Source organism: Mus caroli, chromosome 19 (genome assembly GCF_900094665.2).
Source record: "Mus caroli chromosome 19, CAROLI_EIJ_v1.1, whole genome shotgun sequence".
Classification (NCBI taxonomy): domain Eukaryota; kingdom Metazoa; phylum Chordata; class Mammalia; order Rodentia; family Muridae; genus Mus; species Mus caroli.
In genome coordinates, this window is record NC_034588.1 from 43,891,038 (window position 1) to 43,910,909 (window position 19,872).

At 50.1% G+C, this 19,872-nt stretch overlaps 1 protein-coding gene across 3 annotated transcripts in view; it reads left to right on the top strand.

Moving 5' to 3' along the window:
- The window catches only part of Neurl1 (neuralized E3 ubiquitin protein ligase 1), a 78,688-nt gene that overhangs the window by 30,890 nt on the left and 27,926 nt on the right, over positions 1 to 19,872 (top strand). Inside the window, exon 1 of one of the 3 annotated variants that reach the window (XM_029472778.1) lies at positions 6,175 to 6,227. The exons of 1 other annotated variant lie outside the window; for it this stretch is intronic. Coding sequence is in view for 1 of the 2 variants with exons in the window: in XM_021151842.1 (XP_021007501.1) it covers positions 16,209 to 16,242 (34 nt within the window). In the remaining variant the exon portion in view is untranslated. Of the gene's footprint in view, positions 1 to 6,174; positions 6,228 to 15,989; positions 16,243 to 19,872 lie in introns of those variants that run through there. One more of the 3 variants, XM_021151842.1, reaches the window with a different exon arrangement.

The window sequence follows — 19,872 nt, forward strand, 5'->3', positions numbered from 1 at the left end:
CTGCCCTGGAGTCTCCGGTTCTGCCTCTCTTAATTGTGCCCACGTCCTTCTCATTCTTTCTCTTCCATTTCTCCACTGCTTACTTGGTCATCTTAGTGGTACCTGGGGTCTCAGGGTGTCTGGGGTCATATCAGGAGTGGCCTCAGGAGTGCTATGCCCTGCCTGTACAGGGTGGCTGATGGTTGTCTCCGGCTGGCTCCCCATCCAGATCCTCTGGTACCAAGTGGTCATATGGGGCTTGCCTAGGCCACGTAGCACCAGACAGGGGTTATCTCATCTTGGGCTCACTCCCTGCCTGGGCTGTGTGACCCTGGTCCCACTTTCTTCTTTTTTATTCCCCAGCCCATAGAATGGTACTGCCCACATTTAGGATAGATCTTCTCAGCTCAGGTAACATATTCTAGAATTTCCCTCACAGACATGTCCAGAGATTTGTCTCCTAGGTAATTCTAAATTCTGTCAAGGTGACAATTGATACTAACCAGCACACTTGCCCATCCGTAAATTAATGGCATCTTTCACTGTTTTCGGACACTGGGTCTCAGATAGCACAGGCTGACCTCAAATGTTCTATATATAGCTAAGGATGACTTGAATTGCTTCTGACCCTCCTGCCTTTACCTCCTTAGGCTGGGATTATAGGTATGCATCATTACACCTGGTTTTAAAATAACACTATTGGGGCTGGTGAGATGGCTCAGTGGATAAGAGCACCCGACTGCTCTTCCGAGGGTCCAGAGTTCAAATCCCAGCAACCACATGGTGGCTCACAACCATCCGTAACGAGATCTTGCGCCCTCTTCTGGAGTGTCTGAAGACAGCTACAGTGTACTTACATATAATAAATAAATAAATCTTTAAAAATAAAATAAAATAAAATAACACTATATCTCTATCTATCTATCTATCTATCTATCTATCTATCTATCTATCTATCTATCCACACACACACACACACACACACACACACACACACACACACACACACATATATATACTATTTCTTTCTTTGATGTATATGAGTTTTTTGTCTGCATGTGTGTCTAGCCACCATGTGCATGCAATGCCTGTAGAATCCAGAAGAGGGCGTCAGGTCCCCTTGGACCTGGAGTTACAAATGGTTGTTAGCTCCATGTGGGTGCTGGGTTCTCTGCAATCACAGTCAATGTTCTTAACACTGGGCCATCTCTCCAGGCCTTAACAGTATTTTTTTTTAAGGGATTAGAGTATTCTCAAAACATTCAGCTTCTTTTGTACTTCATTTTAATACTTATTTCTGTGTATGCACATATACATGTTTGTGTGTGAGGAAGCACACATACCATAGCCTGTATGTGGCGATCAGAGGGCAAACTGCATCCAGCTTTCCCATGGATCCCGTGGTGTGTCCACTGTTACCAGTCCAGCCACATCCTCAGCCCTGGGCTTCTACTTGCTTATGTGACTGTGATTTTGTTGTGGTTTTGTAACAGGGTGTCATGTAGCCGGATTGGTCTTAAGGTCTTAAACTTACAATGTTGCCAAGGGTAACCGTGAACTCTTGATTCTTTGTTGATTGGTTGGTTGGTGTGTTTTGAGACAGAGTTTCTCTGTGTAGTCCCAGCTGTCCTGGAATTCACTCTGTAGACCAGGATGGCCTCAAACTCAGAGATCTGCTTGCCTCTGCCTCCTGAGTGCTGGGATTAAAGGCACACACTACTCTCTTCCTGGTCTCTCAATCACTTTCTGGAGTGTAAAGTCTAATGCTGTTACATATGTGTCCTGTGTTGTAAATGTCATCACCTCCATCTTCATTTTCTCATTTTTCCCAACCTGAAGGTCTAGATCAGTGGCCCCAGTTCTCATGGCCCCTAGAGCCTGGTGGTCAATATAGAGCCTGGTGGTCACTATAGAGCCTGGTGGTCAATATAGAGCCTGGTGGTCACTATAGAGCCTGGTGGTCACTATAGAGCTTGGTGGTCACTATTCTACTTTTTGAACATGTTTATCCTCATTGTGTTAGATAAATGAACTTGTTGTATGGTATTTGTCCTTTGTAAATGGCATATTTTACATATATACTATACATTAATATATTATTATATCATACATAGTATATATTATTGTCAAATGTATTAATATACTAATATATTAATATATAATATATCATATATATAAATATATATACTTCATTTAGTACAGTGTCTTCCAGGTTCATTTGTGATGTTTAGTTTGCATCAGAACTGTCTTCCCTTTTTAAATGTTTTTAATTGACTAGGTCTCACTATGTAGCCCTGGATGGCTGTGATTTACTATATCAACCAAGCTGGTCTTGTACTCACAGAGTTCCACCTGCCTCTGCTTCCCAAGTGCTGGGATTAAATGTATACATCAACCTGCTTGACAGAAGTCCTTTCCTTTTATGGTGGGGTGATATTGTATTTATACACCACATTTTGCTTATCCATTCATATGGTGCTGTGACCTGCCTGGCTTTGAGGCTGACCTGGCAGGCATAGGGAATGGAGATGCAAAGGCTTACACAGAAAAGCTGTGATCAGGTGGGTGTGTCCTCTGATGGCGCTATACCAGCAGTCTGGAATCTCTGTGCTTTTACCATATACAGCTGAATGAGAGATGGGTTAGCTAATCTCAGGAGGGGCTCTCGAGGGAGAGAAGTCACAGTCTGCTGAAGGAAGCTATCTATGGTTGGTGCTTTTTACACAGATTATCAACATCCATACTGGGATCAGGGGAAGACCTTGTCATTCCCATGGGTCTGAGGTCTCCTTGCCCATGTCATGAATGCTCACGCATACAGGGTTGCCTCCACTCCCCACGGTCTATCAATCAACATGCACCTGAGTTTACCCCATATTTTGCTTTTTGTAATGCTGCCGTGAACATGGGTGTGCATGTAGTTATCGGCATCCTTGCAGGCTTCTTTCCCAAAGTGGCAGTGTTTTAAGCTCATACGATAACTCTATTTTTAATTTTTTTTTGAGGAATTCTGATTCAACTTAGTTTTCTTTTTCTTTTTTAAAGATTTATTTATTTTATAAATACGCGAGTACACTGTAGCTGTCTTCAGGCATACCAAAAGAGGGCACTAGAACCCATTATAGATGGATATGAGCCACCATGTGGTTGCTGGGAATTGAACTCAGGACCTCTGGAAGAGCAGTCAGTGCTCTTAACCGCTGAGCCATCTCTCCAGTCCTCAACCTAGTTTTTATAGAGACAATTTTCTTACCCCATCTCATCACCTCAAATGCTTTTCTGGGGTTTTAATGCAGTTTCATTGAAATCTAACTGGTGTATATATGATACATAGGACGTATCTGTACAGTTTGGTCTCTGTCACTGTCATAAGTGTCCTTGTGCTTTTACAGGCTTCTCCCTAACTCTTGCTGCTGGTTTTATCCTTCCTGCTTCCCTCCCCCATCTCAGGATTTGCTTCCTCTTACTGTAGTTTGGTTGGCATTTTTAGAGTTAACTATAATCCTGTCTGATGCTATCTTCCCCTCCTGCTTGTTCCACTCAGTACAGTTGTCTTGGGATCCATCTAATACACTGGGCTGTGGAAAGATAACCCGGTGCCTTTGACTGCTGAGTATTCTCATGAGTGGATGTGGCTGATTCTATCTGCTGGTCTGGTGATGGGTATTTGCGTTGCTTTCTGTGTGGAGCCAATATGAAGCCTCTAAAAGAGGGTTTGCTTTTCAAACCCATGTATAGATGTGTGTGTGTGTGTGTGTGTGTGTGTGTGCTTGTCTGGTTTTTGTTTTATTTTGTTTTGATACTGGAGCGTCTCAGTTACAATTAGTAAATGCACATTTAATTATTTTTGTTTTGATGACAGGGCCTCATATTTCCCAGGCTGGCTTTGAATTTCCATGTAGCTGAGATGACCTTGAAGTTCTTTTAAAATCATTATTGTTGTGTTTGTGTGCATGGTGCGTAAGGGGACCGCGTGTGTCTCAGAGCATGTAGAGGTCTAGGGACAGCTCCCTGGAGTTGGTTCTCCCACTCAGTTACTCAGCAAGGACTTTTACCCACAGACCCCTGTCCTTGAACTTCTGGGCTTCCTCTTTCCACCTTCCGGGCGGAATCCCAGGATTACAGCTCTGAGCCATCAGGCTGGTTTATGATGGCTGAGTGAGGAATGTGCAGGGTGTGCTGGGCATTACGTGCTAGACCAAGTATGTTTAACGTCTTCTTTTTTAATACTTTATTTTTATTTGATGTGCATTGGTGCTTTGCCTGCATGTGTCTGTGTGAGGGTGTCAGATCCGAGAAAGAGAGAGAGAGAGAGAATTATAGACAGTTGCCATGTGGTTCTTCGGTCCAGCCCTCCCTATGTTTAACTTCTAAAAAATTGAAAATGTGGGATGGAGTTGGGAGGGGAGGAGGAAGGTGATGGGGGAGAGGGAGAGAACAGAGACAGAGTCAGACAGAGTGAGGGCCTCAGGGAAGGTCCACGGTATAGAGGTCAGACAGCTTCCTCAGCTCAGTTCCTGGGACTGAGCTCAGCTCACCAGGCTACTGTGGTCACCCTCTGGGCCATCTTGCCAGCCCAGAGTATGTTTGGCTTTAAAATAAAGGGCCTAAATGTTTTCTACAACAGCTAAACCATTTTACATGGCCACTAGCAGTGCGTAAGGGGGTGTGAGTTCTGATTCTCCGCGTCTTCGCCAATCCTTGTTAACGTTGGCCATTCCAGCAGATGTGCAGCACCTTATTCTAGCTTGATTGTGCATTTCCCTCGTCCCTAATTATACTGAGCATTTTCAATGTGCTTTTTAAAATGCCATTCAAGGTGTACTTTGGTAAAGTGTCTACTTAACTCTGTGTCTGTTATGTCTTATTGGGCTGTTTTCTTATTGTTGAATTTTGAGAGTTCTTTATATATATAGGATTCTCAGCAATCATTTCAGGCTGTCTTATTGAAAGTAACAAACTCTGCTCTGGTCTGGTTTTACCAGTGAGCGGTGAGAATTCCTGACACAAACGGGATTATCTGGAGTGAGAAAATTTTAAGTGAACCAAGGGCAGCTCTGTCACTTCTGGGAGGGCTCGCTTCTAGTCTAGTGACATGTCATGGCTATCATAAGGATCCCAACCAGACATGCAGTCTCTGGAGCCAAGAGGCTTACTTCTCCGGGACCTTTTCCTGAAGAGCAAGGAAACTATTTAGTGTGTATGTGGACGATATCCTCCAGCAGTCCTCCCGCCATGCCTCATTAGCTAGATGTGGGTCACGTGGTCACTGTCTGTCTAGTCACTGGCAAGAGGGATAGAGCAATGTGACTGTCATGAACCGGTGGTGGCAGCTCATGAGCCATCTGGAGGGCCCTAGAAACTACCCCGTCATCATGTAGGTATGGTGGCATGCACTTTTAATCCCAGCACTTGTGATGGGGGTGAGAGCAGGGTGGAGGTGGGGGTGGAAATGGGGGCAGGGATGGGGGTCTGGGCTGAGAAAAGAGGACCTTGAGTTTAAGGCCATCCTGGACTACATAATGGGTTCAGCGCCAGCTTGGGCAACATACTGAGATCCTGTCTACCAAAACCAAAGACTAGGAATGTGGGTCAGTAGAGTCCTGCCTAACACATGCCAGGCCCTGAGTTCAACCCCCAACCCCACAGAAACAGATTTCCAAACTACCCCTGCTTGGGCTCTTTCTCAGAAACTGTTCACCAGTCTGGATAGGGTGTGGATATCAGTCACTCTCTAATTTCCGAAGGTGATACTGATGGGGAGGCAGGCTTGAGCATCAGTGCCGTCTTTCTTGGTCCAGGACAGATGTGGAGAGTCAGCCACAATGTCCTTGATAGTCTTGCTGGAAAAATATGGCTTAAACAAGTCACCAAGCCTCTTAAAACCTCACTTTCTTCATCTGTCCAATGGGACTAGCCTCCTATAGTTTCTGTGAAGGCTGAATGAACCCATGGGAGCTGACAGGCTTTGTGCCCATTGACACCCAAGGGTCACCTGCTTAGTCCCCAGTCAACTTGCCTCCTGCCAGGAATAGCCAGGAGAGAGATTTTTATTGAGCTCAGCTTCCTATCATTAAATGAGAAAAAAAAGGGGAGAAAAAGAGGGACTGGGAAGCCACAGGCAACCACAGTGGGTTTTTTTTTCTCCTCAGATGTGGGCTTGTACAAGCTGCTATAAATGGTTCCTGCAGAGGGGCTGGAGGTGCTCTTCCCACTGCCGCTTTAATCAGGAGAACCTGGGAAAGGTGGTAGGTGCAAGGCTCTTCCCTGGAGTCCTGCAGCGGGTGGAGGGGGCTGGCGCACATGCCTCTGCCGCCTGCAGGGAAGATGGTCGGACTGGGCTGTGCGTTCAGCTTCCTCAGTGTGCAGGACACACTGGGGGCTTAGCTTCTTGGCTATTTCTTAGTGAGGCCCAGGCTGGGCTGCCAACATGTCAAGAGAACCCCTTGGGCTATGAGATAATAGGCCAGTTGATGTATCACTTTTGGGTCCTACTGGGCCCGAAGGGGCCACAGTAGGTATGGAGACGGGGAGGGTAGCCTCCAGGAAGCTGAAGAGGAGAGAGATGAGTCAGTGCCAGGTCTGTACACCACCAATCACAGCCTCACCTCTATTCTGCTCTTGGTTTTCTTCTCGCTTGTGTAAAATACTCTTGGCAGAACCATGGGTACCAACCACCATGTTAGAGACTGAGCAGCCATGTTGCTCCAAGAATGGGAAAGTCCCTGCTGGGCTAGCCTGCCTTGGATGGGCAGGGCTCATGGCTCACGTGCGTGAAATACTTTGGTGGGAGGGTGGATATCCTGGGAATGAAGCCAGATCCATGGGTTGGGGTCAGTTTAGAGAGTTCTGAATGCTTCCCAGAGGGAACCAAGCTTCTCCCGAGGTGCTCAGGAACCGCCAGAAGCTCTGATAGACAGAAAGGCCAACCTGTCAACCCTATGAAGACAGCAAAAGTGCCAGTAAGTGTTCAGGTCAGGATGATGTGGAGGGAGCTCTGGGCGGAGCTCAAAGATGGGAGGAGTTGACTTGTAGCTCTTTAGAGCTGAGTCATTATTCTGAGGCCACACAGCAGGGGTGATGCTTGGGTGATGATGTCAGCTGATGTGTATCTTTGGGGGGTGGGGGGAAAGACAAGGTTTCTTTGTGTAGCCCTGGCTGTTCTGGGACTCTCTTGTGGTTCCGACTGGCTCCAAACCCAAAGATCTGCCTGTCTCTGCCTCCTGAGTACTGGGATTAAAGGCTGTGCCATCATGCCTGGCTCAGCGTTCTGTCTTAATCTTAGTTTAGCTGCTTCGTACCTGTGTAACCTGCACCTTCCGTGTCCCCAAGCCCTCAGTGTCCTCACTGAGGATGCTATGTTCCCAGTGATGGCCTCTCCTTCTGGGGTCCAGGGCAGGTATTTAAAGATGACAGTGGCAGATGTAATTTTCTTAGTTTATGTATTGGTTGTCTTATTGCTGTGACAGAAGGTAACCTAAGGAGGGAGCAATTTATTCCGGTTTACAATTCTAAATTGTAACTGTTGCAATTGTAACTGGCTGTCTCTCAGGCCAGTGAAGTTAGGTGAGAGGAGCAAAAGGGTGGTTGGATTTGTATCAACGCATTGCATCACATTGTATCCACAGTCAGGACACAGAGACAAATGTGCTCAGCTTGCTTTCTGAGTTTTAACAAATCTGAGACCCCAGCCTGTGGAGTGGTACTGCCCTATTTGGAATGGGTCTTCTCTCTTTTTTTTTTTCCTCACCACAACTAACCTAATCTGGAAAATCTCTCATAGACAGGCCCAGAGATTTGTTTCTACGGGGACTCTAAATCCTGTTAAGTTGACAACAAAAGTTAGCCACCAGGGGTATTCACTTATCTTGATTCCTGTTTTATTTTCATATGAGGGCAGGTACTAGGGGGCATAGAAGCCCTTCAGGAGAGCCTCCACGGGATGGGGAGGGGGAAGGCCAAAGTGTCTGGGCAGATGGACATGAGTTCAAAGCCGAGTCTCTGCTGTTTCTCATTCTGTATCTGGGATTCCTCATTGGTAAGATGGGGACATGGTAGGGCCTTTATGTAGTGTTAGGACAGAGGCTCATCTAGACCACACTTCCTGGGCCTTCCAGGCTGTTCTGGGCTCGCTGTGTTGGGGCCTCATTTCTTCTTCCTGTTGCTCTGGCAGGTAGGCATTTTCCTTCCCAGCCCATTTTTTAGAAGAAAGAATAGATACCTGAGGTTTGAAACTAGGTAGTCGGAAATGCTCAGGAGCCCAGTCTCAGCACCTCCTCTCCTCTGAGTCATTCCCCCAACCCCCCAGCACAGACTCCTCAGTGTGTTGCAGCAACTATTGGAGTCACTAGACTGCTGGCATTTAACTGCCAGTGGCTTTCCTGGGAGTGTATAATCCTAGAGTCATCCAGCTCTTGTTGGTCCCGGGCCATCACGATGTTGTACTTGCTGATGCCCATTGTCTGAGGGAGAGAGTTGGAGAAAAAGATGATGCAGGATACAGGAGCAAGTGGGGGGGGGGCTGGCTCAGCTGGCTCTGAGCTCTGCTGCAAATGAGACCATGGAGGGACAAGAAGGACAGAGCCAGAGGTGCAGGTAGCTTGAAGAAAGGCACACAGCTACAGGAGCCCCAGGGGGTATCCCCAAATTTGTGTGTATGCGTGTATGAGCATGTGACTGTATGGGGAGAGGGATGGGGAAGGGTCCTCCCTGCAAAGGAGGTCTTTATCCTCCCAGCATCAGCTGCTAGTTTTGCTTATAATCCAGCAGGCCAGCAGGGATCAGTCAGGTGCAGGTCCCGCACGAGGTTTGTTCTGGCACATATGTCCTGTCTCCTGTATCACTCTGGTGTCCTCCCGCTCTCCCCCACCCACCATGAAAGTCTCATTGTCTTCCTTTCCTTACTTTAACCAGAAAGGTTATGGTGTATCCAGATCTTATGGACTCCAACTGATGATTTATCATTTGTGACAGAGACAAGGGCTGGCTTCCAGTTTTAAAATTCATTCCACTCTGACCAGACCCAGAGCACCGACCAGGTGACAAGGGACAATGCTTAATCTCCTTTCTTAGCTGAACTGGCTGCTGGCCAGCCCTCTGACATGGCATTTGCATTTATAGCAGGTGTGTAAAAGCACACATGCAAAGCGTAGAGCCTTGCCTGGTGAGGCATGTGTAGAGCTGAGTACATGTTGGTGACAGGAGATGGTGCTTCCCGAAGCCGGTTTCCCATCTCTCCCTGGAAGAACATGGTCTGTGTTCATACCCGGCATCCCAGCTCACTCCTTTCCCTGGGTGGGGTAGATCCTTTAGTTCCCCTTGCATTCCTGACAGTGGTCAAGCCGCTTGCCTTGCAGACATTGTGTCTCTTGCTTCTCATGAGCACTACCACCCTGTCTTGTCCCTATTATAGGAGTGACCACAGAACCTCAGGTGCTTCGCCCTGTCACATGATGGCAGAGCCAACTTGTATGGCCACTAGGCTGGGTCCATCCATCCGCCATTCCTGGACAGTCACAAAGATGGGGGTTCAGTGCCTGTGGCTTCCAGCTGACACGTGCTTTCCTGGGAACAGGGATCTGGGTACCTCCATGTTCCGGTCTTTTCTACTTGGAATGAATGGTGAAGCCTCTGTTTCATCCAGGGCGGCTGGGGAGTGTGAGCAGGTGTGTTTGTGTCTGGGAGGGTCTCAGAGGGTGCTGCTGGCAGTGAGCCCTGAGGCTGGGGGGAGCTGGGAAGGGCACCCAACACCAGGTTGTTTGCTCAGATTCTCTTTCAGTCTCCACCCCCGCACTGCACCTGTTGTGTTCCCATCATCCTGGGCAGCTGGCAGCTGTCACTGCTCAGGGCACCTGTCCCAGAGGACACCCTCTGGTCTCCATGGCTCTGGTTTCTCTGCACTATGCAGCTCTTTTAGTCTGTGCCCCTGCTTCATCTCCGTCACTCTCTTTCAGACTCCAGCTAGTGACCTGTGTTTTTTTGGGGGGGGTCCAGATATAGATGGAGTTTGGGGGCGGCCTTCCGGGCTCCTCATTCTCCAGGCCCAGCCTAATTGGCCAGGGTAGGGAGGATGGTCCTGGCAGGTCGGCATTAAGCCCTAAATACCAGATGACTCATCACCTCAATCAAATTATCCTTTGTTCTTGACGGAAAACAAACCAAAACAAAACCTCAAACACGATAACATAAGGAGCTGCCTTCCAGCTCCTCCCCACTGGACCACCGCCTCTCTCTGACTTCTCCACATGCCAGCCATTTCCCCAGTCTCATGAATGAGAACGTATTTTTACCCTTCCTTCAGCCAGTTTAGGCTGTTACCTGCACACTGGGTTTGCCTATAGGCCACTCTGAGTCTAGTCACAGGAGACATCAGCCCTGAGTCCAAGTTCTCACCCAGCAATGCCTTGGGAAAGCCCACGCTCTGCTGAGCCTTGCTTGCTGCTCCTGTGAGGTGTGCTCAGGACTCCTCTGCCTGCCTCAGGACAGGGCTGGGCCCACCGTTCTCTGGAGGCACTTTCCCCTCAACCTGAGCTGCTGCCTGGGAATTGGTCGTTTCCATTGCAGTGTTTCCAAGGGCTCTGCCTTTGACTTTCAGCTCTGAGAAGGCGGATTTAGACAGAGGGGGAGATGCCAGGCCGTGGGAAGCGTGGATGAGAGAGGATGAGGTGAAGAAAGAGTTGATCTGGGCACCGCACCATGAGAGCCCATGAGGACAGGGAGACTGGGGACAGGGCGAAGCACACAGACAATAAAGCAGGGTCCTATTTATTTATTTATTTTCGATTTTTTTTAGTTAAACTTATTCTCTTTTATCAGAAGTATATTTAATTTTTTAAATTTTACAGATGTGTTTGAATGTGTGTGCTTATACACACATGTATATGTGTATGTATAAGTATATATATTGAGAGAGTGGGGATTTCTCTGTGTAGTCCTGATACTTGCTCTGTAAACCAAGCTGGTCTGGAACTCAAGAGATCTGCTTGCCTCTGTCTCCTGAATGCTGGGATTAAAGGCATGTGCCACCACTGCCTGGCTATTGTTATTGTTTTTTTTATGTATATGAGTATTTTGCCTACATGTATGCTGGTGTACCACGTGCATGCCTGGCTCTTACAGAAGCCATGAAGGGAATGTAGAATCCCCTGGAACTGGAGTTACGGGTGTTTGTGAGCTGCCATGTGGGTGCTGGGAATTGAACGCGGGTCCTCTGGAAAAGCAGCTAGTGCCTTGCACTGCTGAGCCATCTCTCCAGCCCCCTAGAGTATTTATAATTATTCTTTTGGCGATTTCATATATGTCTATATCTTGCTATATCTACCCTCAATTTCCACATGGCCTGGACACACACAACACACACAGCACACACACACACACACACACACACACACACACACACACACCACACACACACACACACACACACACACACACACACACCCAGCCCCCTCGCAACACACCCTCCTCCTGCTTTCCGGTCTGATTTTCCAATCCACTAAGTCCAGTGCCTGTGGCCCACACGCAGCAGTCTCATCAGTGGCCATATCCCTGACAGAACACTGGCTGTCTAGGAGGAGGGTCCTGACAGCTACATGGGCTCAAAGAACCCAGGGGACTGATGTTCCCCAAATGTGGCTAGAGAGGAGTTGCTATTCCTTGGGGCAGGGAGGAAGACTACATCTGCCTTAGTATGACCACTCTGAGCCTCAGTTTCATGTCCTGCAGAGGGAGAGTGAACAGGAACTCCTGAAGGGATGCTGTGGAGTTAGCCGAGGTTAGCCCTCTGCCTAGCACAGGGTATGCACTGAGCCAATAGAAACACCATTAGCTGTCTTCGTTGGTTTGCTCACAGAGCTGTGTCATTAGTTACTCTCCTTGCTGTGACAAAATACTAGACAGAAGGCGAGTTAATGATTTTTTTTTATGTGTGCGAGTATTTTGCCCACATGTATATTGGGGTACTGAGTGCATGTAAGCAAAGACATGGTATTTGCTCACAGTTCAGTGGGAAGCCAGAGCTGCAGAAGCAACTGCTGGCTCATCACATTTGCCTCCTCAGTCAGGAAGTGGAGGGTGGACAGGAAGTGGGACTGGGCTACAAAATGTCCAGGCCAGTTCCCCGTCACTCACTTCCTCCAGCAAGGTTTCACTTCCTTATAGGCTCTAGGACCTTCCAATGCAGCTCCCCTCGCTGGGCCAAGTGCTCAGGTGTGTGAGCCTGTGGAAGACACTCTGTACACCGACCGTAGCTTGTACCCCAACCCCATCCACAGCCTCTGCTCAGTGTGCTTGTGGAAACACAGAGCTGTTTACCTATGGCCACAGAAGCCCCTTCCCCAACGCCAGCATGGCTCACACCACGATCTAGAATTGTTTTCCCCGAGTCCATGCCCCGTCCGCCTGCCAGTTGGTTTCCGAGGGGTGAGGGTTGGTTCATGGTGGAGCACAGCGAAGCTTGCTCAGTGAATGAGTGCCTCTTGCCTCATCCCTTTCAGTAAATGGGATCCTTCGATTAAGTGGAGGCTTGTGTGGTACCCAAGTGAATAATAACTAGTGGAGATATGTTGCCCGTCCCACCCTGAAGAAGGGGTGCCACCTCCTCTAAAGAGCCCCGGACACTGCTCTGGGGATGGGTACAGGACAAGATCCAGGTACAAGATCCAGGTAGGGAGACCCCTTTGTTCTGTGGTACTGTTCTAGAAGGTCTGGGGCTACCTTGGTGGTCCCTAATTCTCAATTTTTCCTACCTACCCCCCACCAAACAGGTTTCTCAATCTTTAGCTCAGGTTGGCCTTGAGTTCATGATAGCCCTACTTTCATTTCCTGGTGTTGGAACTGCTACTGTGTGACACCATCCTAGCTTCTATTTCGTTTTTTTCTTCCCACTACCCAAATGAAAGGCTCCCTGACTCTTTCACCACACCGGCCCCAGTCCTGCTGCATGAACCCCATTCTACTGTGAACCATTTTCCAAGGACCTCCTCCTCTACAAGGCCTGATGTGAGGCCGGAGGCGGGTGTGAGGACAAGCCAGGTGCCAGCCCCATCCTTCCGGATGCTGCTGCTCTCTGTCCTGGCCCTTGTCTCTTCCCACGAGTGCCCCACACCAGATGGCAAGAATGACCTTTTAGAAATGTGTGTCTGGTCCTATTGCCTCCCTGCTGAACCCTGCCAGGGTTTCCCGGTGCTCTCAGGGAAACAGCCTGGTCTTCATTCTGCTCCTCCAGGCCCTTGTGACATTCCCTGGCCTATCTAGTCTTGCTTGCTAAGAGAAAAGTTCCCTATGGCTCTTCTACTGATCCACTTCTATCCATACCAGCCTTGCTTTGGAGATATGCTGGGCTCCCAACAGCCCGTGGACCTGTACACATGTGTATCTGTTCTCTGTAGCACCCTGTTTCCTGGCCCACCTCCGTGGTAGAGACATCGATCTGCAAATCTTGCCCTGCTCTGGGCTCTCAGGGAAACCTGCCTCAAGCTTGCTAGGACCTGAATCCTTGGTTTCCAAGCACCTTTTAAGAAAAGTGGTACTATATTCTGCATTGTGGCTGATTGAGAAATGTCCTCTTCTCCCCGATCCACGAGAGTTAGGACCTGCGTAGTGTGGATCACGTCTCATCTTGACTGTGTAAGTTAGTGTTTGACTTGTAATAGATGCTCAGTAACTGTGGATTTAGGTACATTAGGTTGGTGAGCTCTGCTCAGGAGGAGCTGGGGCACATAGGTCGTGGATAGCTCATGGCTGTCTCTGGGTTGTGCATAATAAGACATGAAGAGAGACATAGCTACAGGGCTCAGAGGAATGACAAGTTCCAAGAACGAGGACTTAGCAACTACCTGCTGCCCCAGGGAGGTGTCCTGAGATGATCCCTGATCCCCAGTCCTGGGCAGGTGGTAAGAGACTATCCCCAGTGGGAAGAAAGCAGGAGCCAGTGATAAGGGAGGCTGTTATGTGGGATGCTGAGCCGTGAGAAGACTAGGTTGCTTATGGGAAAGGCTAGTGGAGCAAGGCCCAAGATAGGTACATTAAAAGGCAGGTAGGATCTAGGGGGACAGCTCATTGAACCAAATGCTTATTGTCCAAATGTGAGGGCCAGAGCGCAGACCCCAGAACCCATGTAAAAGCTAGGCAGGCTTGGTGGCTGCCTATAGTCCCAGAAGCTGAGAGCCAGAGACAGGGGCTAGAGAAGTGGCCAGCTACACTAGCTGATTGGTGAGCTCTGGATTCAAGTAAGAGATCTTGTCTCAGTAAATAAAGTGGAGAGTGATCGAGGAAGATCCCAGTGTCAACCGCGGGCCTCCACATGCACGGCAGACGTGCGCATCCCCACACACGTCTGAACAGATATTCACGCATGCAAACACAAAGTCCCTGTGTGTTCTCTCTGTCCTTCAGCCAGATTCTGGTTGCGGGTGTGCAGGCAGCGGCAGTGGCTTGATTGAGCGTCTCACAATGTGCGTACCTGAGTTCCGTTGGATATGGGACAGCAACCCAACCTTTCCCCCAGCTCTTTTTCCAGCCCGATTCTCCACCCACATCTTCCTCTGGGGTTACAGATCCTGGCCGGTGCAGGACAGGGCTTGGGAGATAGGAACTCTCCTGCTGTCTTGGTCGAGGTGCTTATCCTGGGGAGAGTGTGACAGGTGGTGAGTGTGTTCCCTATCCCTGCCTAGGCTGGAGTCCTGGTTCTGTTGTGACATTCTGGGATGCCCCAGGCAGATTCTTTGCCTCTCAGGACACACACCTTCTTTTCTGTAAAATGGGTTTAAGAATAGCTCTTACCTCTCAGCACGGACACCGTGCATTGTCCCACGCACTGTGAAGCCTCAGTGAATGGCTTTGCTGTTCTGAAGGCGATCTGGGCTTGCCGCCTGGGGCTAGAAGGGTTTTCCTCAGGCCGTCTGTGCTTTCTTACTGCCACCAAGGTGTAGGGTGCCAGATTCTGCACCTTAAGATTCCTCCAGAAGCTGTGTGAGTCTGTATGTGAGAGCATGCATGCATTCGGGACAGGAGAGGGGTAGGTGGGCACAGCGGTTGGTGCTTAGAAGCGCGTATGTGCAGGCGTGTTTGTGTGCACAAGCATGTGTGTCTGTGTTCGTAGACATGGGGCATGATGCAGACATTCTGTGTGGGTTAGTGTGGCTGTGCAAGTGTGTGAGTGTGTGTGGTTAAAAATGACAACCTGGCCGGGCAGTGGTGGCGCACGCCTTTAATCCCAGCACTTGGGAGGCAGAGGCAGGTGGATTTCTGAGTTCGAGGCCAGCCTGGTCTACAGAGTGAGTTCCAGGACAGCCAGGACTATACAGAGAAACCCTGTCTCGAAAAACCAAAAAAAAAAAAAAAAAAGAACAACAAAACAAAACAAAACAAAACAAAACAAGACAACTCGGCTTGGGGGTAAAAGCCTGGATTCTGGCATACTTCCTGTGTCCTCCCCATCCAGCCCTGCTACCTCTGGTTAACTCTCTTGTCATAGACTTCTGGCCTTGCAAAGGTGCTTATGGTACCTGTTGATGCTGAGGTCAGAGGTCAGGCAGCCTTTGAGGACAGAAGGAGTTAAGCCTTACTTACCAAGTATTAACGCAGAGTCTAGAAGAAGATGGAAATGGTGTGAGTTTTTGCATTTAAGCTCCCTAGCTTGACTGTGGTACCCTGAGGGCAGGGATACAGTCAATACTGTTCCCATCCCACCCTGCTTCATCCCTTATCATATGGAGCGGCAAGATGTCCCCCGAAGATTGAATGGCTGCTGGCTGTTGGCTTGGGTGACTGGGAAGGTGTTGTGTGTATCTCCATGGGACAGTGTGTGCTGTGTGTCTGTCTGTGTGTCTGTCTGTGTATGGTGTGTGTTCTGCTGGGGCATCTCCAGTGCTTTCTGGAGCTTGGCTATTTCAGGAAGCCTCCAGTCTCCTCCTCCTTATGTAAATAAACATGACAGATCCCTTGCCTGAACCAGCAAGGAGGTGGGGGAGGCTCCCAGTGGGTGGGAGCTGGAGGCAGCAAGCACAACCAGGGGGTGTGCGTGTGTGGCCGGCTGGCTGGCGGGCAGGCGTGTCCATGCGGGAGGGAGAGGGAGCGTGGGGGTGCAAAAGGGGCCGCCTGGCCCTGCCATGCCGGCTGGCCTCAGGGGAGGGCAAGGGGGGGAAGGAGGAGGGGAACTGGCGGCCAGGGCTGCTCGGTGAAGAGGCTGGCCGGCCAAACGGAGGTAGCCAAGCTGCCAGCGGCCTGAGATGGGGGGACAGATCACAAGGAACACTATCCACGGTAAGGCCCCAGTTGATGTCTGGGGTTTCACCCACCCTGGGCCTGGGGACCACTTGGGAGGTTGGAGTGGAGAGACATTGGGAAGGAGAATTTAGTCATGTCCTGTTCTGTCACTCTTTGGTGGACTCTGGGACTGCGTGTGTGTAGGAGTGGAAGCTGGGTGTTTGTCACCGTGACTGGAGAGAGAGGTAGGGAAAGCTGGAAGGTCAGACATCTGACTTTCTCTGCAAGGTGGCATTGTGCTCTTGCCAGGTTAGGGAGCAGCCCCTGGGTGAGGTCCTGGGCATCAGAAATGTGCCATTCATAGGCACTGAGGCAAATCTCACTTAAACAACTAGGGAGACAGTTTGTGGGTCCTGGAGGTAGTCTGTGAGAGATGCTTGGGTGCCCCGTGTATATACACAAGTGTCTGTGCTTGTGGGTTTTCATTAGAGATATCTGTGGGTGTGTACTTGTGTCAGCTGTGTCTGAGCACTCAGGTGTGCTAGTGACTGCCCCCACAGAGCCTGACCTGCTTCTCCCAGAGAGGAGATGAGTTCCTGGCAGCTCCACAAGCAGGGAGGGGACGGAGGAGAAGGAAGCAGACTGGCTGGTATCCCATTTGCTGGACTCCTGCTTGCTTGGACTCCTGTCTTCTGGACCGCCTGGCTCAATAGTCTCAGGAGCAAGATGGCCAATGTGACAGCGGACCCAAAGGGGAACCCTTCCTTGGACATGGAACTGGGCTCTTCTACAAACTGTGTGGAGTCAGAGTCCCCACCTTGATGCCCTGTGACCTTCCCCACAAGGCAGGAGACTGGACATAGGCCCCCTCTATCTGCCGAGTCTGTTGGGCTTGGAGGGGCCTGGGAGAAGCCAAAGCAGGAACAAGAGTGGTGGCTGAAACCACTTAGAATCCATGGCTGGTGGCTGGTGGCCAGGTGGCTTCCCTCTTCCAGACTGGACATTGGGATAGTAGTTTCTAATTTAAAAATAAAGAGGAAAAGATGTAGGAAAGGCAGATTGTTGATTCTCTGGAAAGGAAATGAATTTTGCCCTGGGCCTGGAAGGTCCTAGAAGACATATAATCTCGAGTCTGCTGGGGCAGTGTCAGGGACCTGGGCCGTGGCCTGAAGCTCGGAATGGGCTGACCTAGGCCTGGCCTGCCTACTTGTGGCTAGACTCACTGTTGGCAAAGGGTCTGGAGCCAACTGACATTTTCCACTGGGGTCAGACCTGGGCAGGCTTGGGGACTGGGCAGGACAGAAAAAGGCCCTTTGAAGCACGTGGCTACTGTCCTTTGGCTGCCTTGGAGCATCTGGTCCACAATCTTAGGGCATGAAGTCCTAATACCTGCCGAACCCACATTCTTCATAGATGGCATGGCTTTGATAGGGACGGGGCTGGCCACATCTTAACTCCTACTTGTCAGTAAGACTAATGGGAGTGGCTCTCACAAGGTGGCTGGCGTGGTTATGTGGATCTCCATGAAAAGAGGGTGCAAAGTAGAGGACGTCAGGACTCAAGAGAAGCCATCTGGGCCCAGGGCAAGACAGAGTCCTTCTCCTTTGGGTGTCCCATGTCCCAAGGGACAGGAACATACTTGGCTGGGCATCTAGGCCATAGGATAGTAGCCATAGTTGAGCATTAACTAAGAGTCTCATTTGCATACCCCCTCCCTGTCAAGTCAGGCTCCTCCCCACTGCTCGCCCTGGCGGTCAGCTCAGCTGCCATCACATGGGTAAGAACATGTGGAGGGGCGTGCCTGCGTCTACCAGGATCCAGCCAAACACTGCCCATCTGTCCTCACATGGCCACAGCCATGTTGGCCTTCCGGCTCTGCATAGTGATTGCCTGGCGGCTCAGGTTCGGCCTCCTTTGGAAGGGGAACAGGAGCTAGGGGAAGGCACAGAATCTGGCTGCTTCCCATGGATACTCTCACTCTGCAGGGGTTGCTTGGGTCCTCAAAGATATCGTCAAATGGCCCTCGATGGCATTTTCAAAAGCCTTGGGTTTTGGGGCTTGTTTCAAACACGCATATTTTGGATAGCTTAGTAAGAATAAGTGAAGGGCAGGGCCCGGAACTGTGCTCTGTATGGGGTTTATCTGTTGTGTGTGCACAATGTCATGTTTTGGGTGTCCACAGGTGCAATAGCTGTGTTTTGAGTTCCTGCTTGTGCACCCATGCGGTGTGTCTTTGTCTATTGAAGAGACACGGTGTTGTTCTTACTGTAAGTGGACACGTTTGTGGCATGCCTGTGTGTATGTGTTGGTGTGTTGGGTTGGGAGAGTGGAGTTCAGTTCCTCCAGGAGGCTGGCAGGGGACTGATGGGCAGATAAATCCCATTTGGAAAATGGTTTCTGTGGTTACAGATTCAGTCTCTTTCCCTATGCGAGTTTCTGAGGCTGTTTCTGCTTTCGGTCTGAAGGGCAGGCTTGTGGGGTGGACAGACTGGCAAGTCCCGCGGGGATGCAGCAGGACCCCGAGAGAGAGGCCTTTCCTCCCACTTTCTGTCTCTCTTCTCCTCACTTCCTTCTTTATCTTCCTATAGTGCCTAACAACTCAGACACCAGACCCCTTGTTTGAGAGGTGATAGATCACCACCATCCCGGTGGCTCACCTGCAGCGTGGCCTCTAAACCTCACATGCCCAGGCATCAGGGGATGTGAGGCTTCAGGTGCCTGAGAGGCTGAGCCACACTCATCCCGGAGGGAGACACTGCCCAAAAGGGAAATGGCTGGCTGAGGTCACACAGTTGGTGCCTCAGACGAGACATGTGGCCTTGTCTCACCGGACTGGCTCCTCACTTTTCCTTCTTGGGTTCCTTGTTCCTGAGAGCCGCATTAGGGCAGTGGCCTCCCATGGCCTTATGGGTCTGGAGATTTCATGGAGCAGCTGTGGGAGGAGGGAACTTAGGATCTCAGAGCCCAGGGTCACTCAGAGCTCAGTGGAGCCACTGAGTTGGTCACGTCAGTCTCAGGGAGGTGAGCAACAGGCTGTTCCGGTTTAACTAAGCTCAATGCCTGCCTGGCCTTTGGTGAGCACCAATAGGGAGCACTGTAGGGAGAAAGAGGACTGTGGAGTACAGGCCTGTTTTGGAGCCGCAGTGGGTGCGGAAGTGTCAGGGAGCCAAGGAAAGGTGAGGCTGATCTGGGCTCCTGGTCGATGAAGCCAGGAAAGCTGTAGGGATCGGGGTGGCGGAGAGACATGTCCTAGGTGAAAACTAGAAGCTGCTCCATTCTTGCTGCCTGGAGCCTAAGTTGGCCTCTGGGTAAGGCTGGGAAGGTCTGCCCGCAGAGAGCAGATGAGGATCAAGTTGGCTCTCTCACCTGGAGCTCTCTCAGCCGCATACTTGGCACGTGGCACAGGGGGGGAACATCCATGAAGGGTCTTCTGTCCACATGCTTGCTATTTTGCATACCCACCAGCTACCTAGAAGTGGGTAGATGGGTCCCACCCACACTGGGGAAGGGGGAAGGGCTCAGGAAAGGCATAGGAAAGGGCCAGGAGGGAGCTGGGGGTTATCAGGGCCTAGGTAGAGGTGTTTCCTATAGATACCAACCTTGCAGGGTAGGCACACAAGAGAGACTGGAGATGAAGCAGGAACTGGTATGTGTGTGTGTGTGTGTGTGTGTGTGTGTGTGTGTGTG